The sequence below is a fragment of the Gastrolobium bilobum genome, unplaced genomic scaffold (genome assembly GCF_033153095.1).
Source record: "Gastrolobium bilobum isolate Gb01-03AN ecotype WA unplaced genomic scaffold, APGP_CSIRO_Gbil_v1 utg5831, whole genome shotgun sequence".
Classification (NCBI taxonomy): Eukaryota; Viridiplantae; Streptophyta; class Magnoliopsida; order Fabales; family Fabaceae; genus Gastrolobium; species Gastrolobium bilobum.
Genome location: NW_026898041.1, coordinates 170077 through 180170, shown reverse-complemented (window position 1 = coordinate 180170; position 10094 = coordinate 170077). Strand labels below are relative to the sequence as shown.

The 10094-nt window shown below is 29.7% G+C and overlaps 1 protein-coding gene across 1 annotated transcript; it reads right to left on the bottom strand.

The window, feature by feature from the left end:
• Window positions 1–8528: 8528 nt before the first annotated feature.
• LOC133312331 (WRKY DNA-binding transcription factor 70-like) lies at window positions 8529–9710 on the bottom strand. The gene is made up of 3 exons (XM_061513498.1): window positions 9343–9710; window positions 9143–9247; window positions 8529–8988 (listed from the first exon to the last, which is right to left on the bottom strand). The coding sequence occupies exons 1-3, from the start codon at window positions 9708–9710 to the stop codon at window positions 8529–8531; spliced, it is 933 nt and encodes a 310-aa protein (XP_061369482.1).
• Window positions 9711–10094: the final 384 nt, after the last annotated feature.

Below are 10094 nucleotides of genomic sequence, written 5' to 3'. Positions count from 1 at the left end.
CAATAATCAAGAAACAAATTTTAGGATTTTCAAAAAACCGAAAATCGATCCAATCCAAACCAAAAAAATTTGTATTGGATCGAATCGGATTTGAAAAAAATCCAAACCGAATGGATGATTAAATAATCAAATCGAAGGTATTGGATCAGATAATTTTTGCTTCCAAAACAGATCCAATCCAGACTGCAAACACCTCTATCATTCATATGTTTAATACACCATGTGCACACGAGGTATTACACCCTCCTTATAAATTTTCTCGGCTATTGATTCTGAATGCAGGGAAAATAATAAAAAAAGGTTGTTACAATAAAATATGTATATAATACAGGAAAAACAAATATAATTAGCAAATTTTCTGGACATTTTATTTATACAAAGCATGTACACATTGGCCAGATACATATGACGATGCATGCCATGCCCAACCAAAGCAACAATGAATTAGAAAAGAAAAGAAAAAAATTGAAAGGTAAAAAAAACCAAGCACATAATAGGACAATCAAATATTTGTTCTATCTTAGTTGAAGCCAGAAAATTGAGAAGGCAGGGTGAGAGAAGTGGCGAATCCAAAAAATTTATTTATATATGCACACTTAAAGGGATTTGGGGGCAGTGCCTCCAAATTTATTTTTTAAATTTTTTAAATGCTTTAAAAAATAAAAAATATAATAAAAAGAGAAAAGAAAACTATTTATATATATCAAGCTTTATTATTTCAAATTATTTGATGCATATCTTAGTTTTTATAAATGCTATTCAAGCTATTAAAACAAAGGGAAAAATGTTTGTCCTTTTAAATGACACAACTTATATCCTTTCACTCTCCCAAAGAGGTGGGATCCACACCTTTAATTTTTTTGTCAACTCTCTTTTCTTCTTTATCAATCTCTTTCTCTCTCTTAAAATGATACAACTTTATATTCTTTAAAATGACACACACTTTTTTAAAACAAATTTAAATGTTATTTTAAACTATTCACCTAACGAATTCTACTATAGTAGAAATGGCTACTATGTAAATTTTTTTTGTTTATTTACAAAAATTAATATATAAATAACATCATTGTCTAAGGAAGACCTACATAGAATAACCTTTTACTGTAGCTAAATGCCCTATGAAAGTAACATTATGCAGGGTACTAAACCAGGGAACAGTGACTAAAATGCTACAGTTCATCAACTTTTTACCTAAATGCCACGCGAACAGTCTTATTCCTAATCTGCCACGGGGGCGAGTTCGCTACCCGGTGTAGCGAACTCGGTTTTCTGACGTGTCACGTTTCTAGTGGACACCAAGTTCGCTACACGGGGTAACGAACTTGGTTTTAACCAAGTTCGCTACCCTATATAGCGACCTTCAAACCTTTTTTTTTTAATTTGGTACTTGTTATCCACTAGAAATGTGACACGTCAGCAAACTGAGTTCGCTACACCGGGTAGGCATTTAGGTAAAAAAGTTGGTGAACAGTGGCACTTTGGTCATTGTTCCCTAAACCAGGTAGGCCTTGCTTGGGATTTAATATTCCTTAAAGCTCCAATATAGTGATTGGCAGATAGGGCCACACGAAATGAGTTATGAGCCTAGAAAAATTTAATATGTTCCAGATCCATCACTTATTTAGTGGTCTCTTTTTTATAAATAGAATTTTTTTTATGGTTCCCCTCAATTTCTCTTTTTTTTTCTATTTTGCGAAGAGACTATCATGGTCCAGGCCCACAAACAAACTTCTCCCGTAGCATGCAGAAATTTTTGTGTCTGCACTTGTAGACATTCTCTTCAATCTAGGTTCACCAGTGGATGAGAACATATGTTCGATTCTTTTCAGTATTATTTTTGAAAGGAGTTTAAAGTCGAGTTTAAAATCTTAATTCCGAAATTTGCCCCGAATTAAACTAATCGCGAGTCAATGAACCAATTAGATTAAAAGAGGGTTGAGTGAATTGTTGTCAAAAACTAGTGTAAAAACGTAAAAACTTACGTTTTTACATTTTTACTAGAGTGGTGCGTATTCTTAAAACTCAAGTAGAAATGGTCCTTGGTAAAAACTGATAGAAACGCCGCATAAAAACGGTAAAAACTTACGTTTTTACCGTTTTGATCATTTTTACTTAAAACTAAATAATTAATAAAAAAAACTAATTTTTGTTTTCCCCAAATCATATTCACAGTATCTTGATATCTTTTTGTTTGGATATATGTTTTTTATAATTATGTCTTATAAAGCTGCAATTCTATTATAAGTTATGCTATGAGAATTGTTTTGTGTTTTTGGATCATTGTGTGCATTGAAAGAAGTGGAATTATATCCTGATAAGCGATAATCCAAAATCTGCAGAGCATATGAAGCATTTAGAGCAGATTGGTTATCCATTACTTGTTAATTATTACTGTTTATAATTTTGATACTTGGTTATGAAAAATAATTTTCCTTTTTAGCTAGATAAGTGACTCAACACATATGTTCATTATGTGATATTTTTTTTACATGGATATAAATAATTTTGAATATTGACCTTAAGTGGTAGAAAGTAGAAACTTTACATTTCGTGTCATTTTTACGTTTTACGTTTTTACCACCCCTTTTCGTTTCTACGTAGAAACTCGAGTTTGACAACATTGGTTGAGTCCCATCTTTTTTTTTTCTCTCCTCTTATCTGTGGGCCCACTTATAATTTTGTTTCTATAATATGAGATAATTATTTTCTTATAACATAAGAAAAGTATTTCCCATATATATATATATATATAGGGTTTGATGTTTCTCATATTGTAGGAGATAAAAAAATTTATTTTTTATATCCATATAAAAATACGTAGGACTCATGTGGGGTTCTGTAAAAAATAAAATATGAATCCTATATATTTTTATGTATATATAGAAGATTATTTTATTTCCAATATCAAACGCATATATATTGCGTTGGTGGTTGATAGTGGACGGTGAAATATTATTATATACTGATATCTTAAAAAGGTTGTTGAAGACTTGAAGCAATTCAAGACAAAGATATGAAAAATCTCGTCGTTCAATTCAATGTATTCAACCAACCTTCCTTCAATTATCAGTGTGAAAACCTTTTAACAACAGTCTTGTTTGTTCGAAAATGAGTGTACCAGTTTATACTTTGTTCATAGATACATGGACATAATATTTAGTCCTCTTATATTATATATTATACTTCTTTAAACTATAATACATGTACTTAGTGGTATTCAAAAAATTGGAGAGATTATTTTTCCTTATAATCTTTTATAACTATTTTCTTTATCGGTGGATTAAAATAAATTAATGATTATAAAATAATATCAAGTGAGAGTAATAGATTTAATTTTGATTCCTCCCTAAAAAAATTAAAAACACAGTTATAATTTAAGTAAGTGCAATATGTACGTTATTAAAATTTATTGGGCACAACATATATTTTCCTTTTTCTTTACTAGAGAGTAGACGTTAAGATTTGAGTAGTTTGGTTGTTCTAGACGGCAAAAGTTAAGAGTGACTCAACTTAGGATTTGAAATTTTGAATATCTGAACCCCTCCATCCCCACACGTCTTTAGAGGTCCACCCATTTACTCACTGAAACACCACATTTTCCAAGCACCCTAAATATTCTCTATTTTTATTATTTAAAAGGCGCTGTCCTTCCACGACTCTATTTTCCTTCACTTTTCCTATTCTGTCTTTTTTTGTTCCACCCTTAATAGATATCTTATGCGAATGTCACACTCATACATATATATATAGTGGGAAATATGAAGCCCCGATAATCTTCTTTCTGGATTCTCTGTATTAATTTCTAAATACATGGTATTTGTTCTTACACACACAAGAAGATGATGACAAGACCAACGTTGTTATTTTAAGTAAAATTGGAAGGGAACTAAAAAATCATAAAACATAAAATCGTAATGTAAAAAAATCATAAAAAATCGTAAAAACATAAAATCATTTGAAATATTAATAGAATCGTTTTGATAAAAGAAATTCGTAAAAACGTAAAAAAACTATTAACAAGACCATACACAACTGATTGGAGGAAGAATTTCATTCTGATCAAATTAATTACTATATACTTTCTGAACGCAGTCAATCGATGGGAATATTGGAATATGTTTGGACAATCCAAGAAATCTTCATGACGTGATATTTTACTAATTAATTGAGTGTTGTTAAAATCTACGTACGTGATGTAATATTATTCATTCCTTGAAAGAGAAACATTTCGAACTTGATATTATTAACTGAAAAGGCTTTTTTAAAAGAGGAATTTATTGATAAAGTACATAATTAAGTATATTTTTTAATATTTTTTGTTGGTAAAAATATTTTTTAATATTTAATAAATTAAGATTACAATTTATTTATGAATTAAATTAATATATATATATATATATATATATATATATATATACTTTAAAGATAAATTCAATTAAAATAGCTAACCTCCTTTCCAATCACCACCTGTTCATATTATTTTGTGTTTTCCGCTTTTTATACGTGGAGAAAATACGATTGTGTTCTGATTTTTTTTTCTTAAAAATTATTTTGTAGAGTATTTAATGAAATAGGTATATTTTTTTGTTTTTTTTTTTAAATTTAAAAGTTCAAACATAAAACAAAAACAATTTACATATGTTTTCTAAATTTGATTTTAAAAAAAATGTTATAATTTTAAATTTTATTGTATAAAACAAGTCTTATTAAATAGGTTTTTTTCTTTTTTTTTTAAATTCAATTTAAAAAAAAAAAACAGATTTCAAACATGTCTTAAATTTTTAATATTTGGAATGTATAGAACACTGGATATATATTTTTTTATTAAATATGACAAAAAAGCAACCTATTTATATCATTAATATTTTTATTTATATTTTCACTCATATTTTATATTTTTTCCTTTTGATAAGGAAGAAAGTACACTAGTGATACTAAAATTTTATTGATTAAGAATTGACAATGAACAGTGACTTCTAGATGCTTTAATTATAAACTTTTAGGCAAATAGTATTTACCAAGAAATTCAACTTCCTAGGTATGTTGTGGTGCTTCATTAATAGCATCTTGGACAAAATGACCAATGATTTGTTTGCTTTTGTACAACAGGAAAACTTTCAAAGCGAAACAGATGGTCATAATAATGATAAAAAAATGGTGACCGGCCTTTTGGGAAAAAGAAGCTTTTTTTTTCTTGTCTGAATTTCAATTCAAGATTAAAGAAGTCCAAATCAATTGAATTCTCGTTTGAGAAATTTACCGAATTTATTTTTCATTTACATAAAAAAATATTACTGTAAAATTAACTTCCAAATTGTCCCTTTTCTGGAATAGATCTTGGAAGAAGAAGTTCTATTAAATTAATATTGTATGCTATTTTATATAAAATTAAGTATCAAATCAAAACAAACCGATATGATATTCTTACTACCAAATATTTCTACTACCAATTTATCATGAATCTAATATAATTATGTATTACAGCTAGTATATCAAAAGTTATTTTTTTTCTCTATCTTCAAAAAATTTTAAAAAATTGTCTGCTAAAAAGTGGGATCCAACGACTGAAAAGTTATAGTAAATTGGTAATAGCAACATTTGGTAGTAAGAATATTCAATCTCCAAACCAAAATATTTTTTGTTGGTAGTTGTAATGCAAAGGAGGAATGTTATACTTATAACTTATTTTCGTTTATAAACTCTTACAATTATATTTTAACTGTTGATTTCCGTCAATCAACGATTATTATTTTCATAAATTAAATTTATTTAATTAATTATTAATTCACAATAAATGATAACCGATAGGATTGATCGGCGAAATTTAACGGTTAAAATATAGTTATAAGAGGTTGTAAAAGAAAATAAATTCTAAATATAACCTTCCTCAATCCAAAATATAAAAATAATGGATCCGGATCCTCTCATGTGAAAATTCACATGACCATGTCATGTGGGGAATCATAAACATACAAAGGTGAATCAATGATAAAAAAGGAGGAGAGAGAAAAAATGATAAAATAAGTAGTTACGAAATCATAACCGTTGATTTACCTTTGTATGGTTGTGATCTTCCCATATGACCATATCATGTTTTTTTGGCACATGAGAGGATCCAATAGATTAAATGAGAATATATCAACTTTTGTCTTTTATAAAAGTTGTTCGAAGATCAAATAGACTCTGCAGATGTATATGCATGTAGGAAAATTCAGATGTATATTAGATGATATCCATTTATGCATGCACGACTCCTGGTCTTGATAGATAGTAGATGATATCAAATCCTTTAACTCCTATGTTGACTCAAGTGGTAATACAAACTTTTGTTAAAATCTTGATTTATTACTACAATTTTATATTTTTATGATTTTATTTCATCAAAATAATTTTACTAATATTCTAAATATTTTTACATTTTTATGATTTTATGATTTTATAATTTTATGTTTTATGATTTTTTAATTTCCTTTGGATTTTATATTGCTCATAATGAACAAGTTTTCAAAAAAGCAGGGATTCAGATTCTGGAGAAGATCTTTGGACCACAGTTGGATAAATATCATGCCACTCAATAATTATTGGGCATCTTTCTTCATTGTGGAGATATCCCGTAAACCTAACTCACTCTAAAGTAGTAATTACGATTATAAAATTTAAGAAAAAAAAATTTAATCCTTTATTTGATATTTTCAAGCATAAATTTTACATCATTTTAAAAATTATTTTTCTTATAAATTTGATAGTTTCAATTCAGACAATAAAAATAAAACTCATTCAAACTATGATAAAGTAATGTCAAAAAAAATTTATGCAATTATATTTATTTATATATTATAACAAATTCAAATATATATAACGAATTGATTCAATTATTATTCTTTTTAATTCTCAAATTTTTATCCCTATAAATCTTTTTTTTTTTATTTAACCTCCAATTGAAGAAAGCAAATCACAGTTGAATTGCTTCTCACGTTCTTTTCCAGCAAAAACAAGCTCCACATTGCAATCAGTCTACGCAACTTCATCAACGATTAATTAATTGATCTATAACAATGAAGATTGTCTCACATGACATCATACTCGTATGACATAAGTCTAACGCCCTTCCTAGAAACTTAATTTACGACAATTTACAAACTTATTTCAATATTGGTAACTTCTGTTTAGATAAAATTAACTACGAATTTGTCTCTACGCACACTAATGCCAAAGCGTGTGCGAAATTGACTAAATTGAACAAACTATAATTCAGAGTATAGTCATAGTCATAGCTCTCAATATAATTTTTATTTAATGAAAAACAACCAAATAAATTAGGATTCACAATGTCCTTAAATATGCAACGAAACACCAAATAACAAGAATTATGAAAATATCCCTACGAAAATAAAAAGATGAGTAAATATTCTTTTTGGTCCTCAGCAAATTTTACAATACCCGCTTTAGTCCCTAGCAAATAAAAAAGACTATTCGTGGTCCCTAAGAAATTCAAAATGGATCTATTTAGTTGAAATCGTGGTCCCTCATAAATCCCAAAAAGACTCACATTAATCCTCAAAAAAACTAAAATGGGTTCATTTTGAATTTTTTATGGACCACGAATAACCTTTTTATTTGCTAGGGACTAAAGCGGACATAGTAAAATTTGCTGAGGACCGAAAATGGTATTTACTCTAAAAAGATAAAAGATAAATAAAAAATAATTAAAATTTTCATGTAAACGACCTCGAAAGCCTAAAGACCTAGGTGCTCATCACAAAGCTTGAGCCTTATTCAGAAGACCGATTCTAAACTCATTCCGAAATAGTCACCCCGAATGCATCACACACACTTCACAACACTCAAGGGAACAAGTAGCATGGATCAAAGTTGAAATTAGTTAAAATTTCGAGAATTCCCTTTTACAGGCTAATATTTGTTGATTTTGTTCACTTATTCGTATATATCAAGAATATCAAATATGTGTGGAGGAGTGAAAATGACAATTATACCTCTGAATATGTACCAATTAAATTAAAGCACGTTCTTAACATGACCAATATATAGTTAAGCGACCTCACTCCAACTTTCACTAATTAGGGTTTAATAGGGAGTGGCAAGAAGGTGTAACTTTATGTTGCTCTTAATCCCTTGAAGATGATGTATTCAAAATAAATGAATTTTGGGAATCAACCAAAGGGGAGGAAAAATATAAATATGCCTATAGTTTTGGTTCGTTTCATCATTAATATGGATTTATATTGATGTGACCCATATAGTCATTGCACTTAGCAGCTCTAATCCTCTTTGCATGTTGCTTTAAATTTGTTGGATGAAAGGGAAACATATTCATTAGAATATGAAGGAAATATAATAGGAAATAATATCAAACACGTTTTATTAAGTAAAGATACTACAATGATGGATTGCAAGCCCTTGCCACTATCAAGAAAAAGATGAAGCAACATTTACTAATTAACTTTTCGTACTACTGATATTGCACTCCTTACTAGAAGAAAAAAGATTACACTTAAAAACATACCGAATCATAAAAGACCAGGGAAATGCTTCAAGATATCATCAAGGTCAAAAGAATCATACATGAGATCTGTATGATGAGATTGGAGGGTAGATGATAAGGTGTCATCCCTGAAAAAACTATTATCTAACGTGGGCTCAGGGGAGAGTAGGTAATCATCTGAGGAAGATATTGAAGGAAGTTCCTCCTTACACTCCTCAAGTGGTGGAGAGGGAAAAGATGGTGATAAAAAGGGGCACTCTTGTTTTGTTGGAATTGGGAAGGTGTTGTTAAAGCTAAGCAATATGGAAGAGCCATTAGGAGCAGAATTGGAATCAAGTATGATCTCAGGGTTTAGTAACAAGTTTGTGCAAGTGTGGTGACCATAATAGGTGATCTTATGCAATGGAGGCTCCTCTTGAACTTGCTGCACCTGTTTTGTTGCTTGGCAACCCTGATCAATCTTGTGAGTGCACCTGTAGTAGTTCCTGCATATCATGGATTTTTGTTATTAATTTTATATTTCCAGAATTAGTTATATTATATATAGAATAGGGTTGGTGAGAAATCTTATTTAATACAAAAGATCCTTGTTAATATGAGATAAAGGGAAAAGGATGTAATTAATAATTGATCTAGTACCTTGAGTATTTGGAATTGAGGATCAATTTTTGGCCATACTTTCTCCAGTGATGGCCATCAGCTGTTGGAGTTTTGGACCACTTCTCATATGTTTGTGTAGTTCTTCTGCATATATATATACAAGATGAAATTGAATATATATATCATATCATATCATATATATAAGAATTAACTAGAATATGTAGTATATACAAACAAACCTTCTCTTGTAACACCCTCTTCTGTCCTTAATGGTTGAAGTCTTGCAACTTTCTTGAGAGTCCTCAGATTTAGTGGGAGTAATGAAGGAAGAAGAGGGACTTTTTTGAATCTGAGAAACTTGATCATGGGATTGGGAAGTGGGGTATTTGTTCAAGAGGAAGAAGGCGTTGGTGAAGGAGTTTAGAACATTCTTCACAAGGCTTTGGGTTTGGGCAAATGGGGTTGCTGACTCATGATCATGATCATGATCATGATCATGATCATCACAACCATTGATGAAGAGTAGTTTAAGCTGGTTAGCAAACTCACGCCCTCTCACAAGCTCCTCAATTGCTTTACTATGATCCGAAACAACAACATCGTCCATTGTTGTTTCACTTAATTTCACTATGTTTTTCTTTGCCTTATTTTTAAGTTGAAGATAACAACTATCTTATGTTTCTTCTTCTTCTTCTTTGGCTCGGATATTTATTTAGTTTTAGAAGTCACACTTAGCCGCAGTATTTTGAAGACAATAATAAATGAGCAATAATAAATGAGCCACTTGCTATTTTTATACAGTGATCTTACGTACTTTGCAAGGAAAATTCTGCACCTTTGGCATCTTTTGTGAGTGAAATCAACGCGCGTGTATTTCGACGGATTAGGGTTTGCCACGTGTACGAAGATGGGTTGAGTGACGTCACTGTGATGTGTCATCATAGTGGTTTAATTACGTCAGGGTGTGCGGGTGATAATTTAGTGGTGAAAA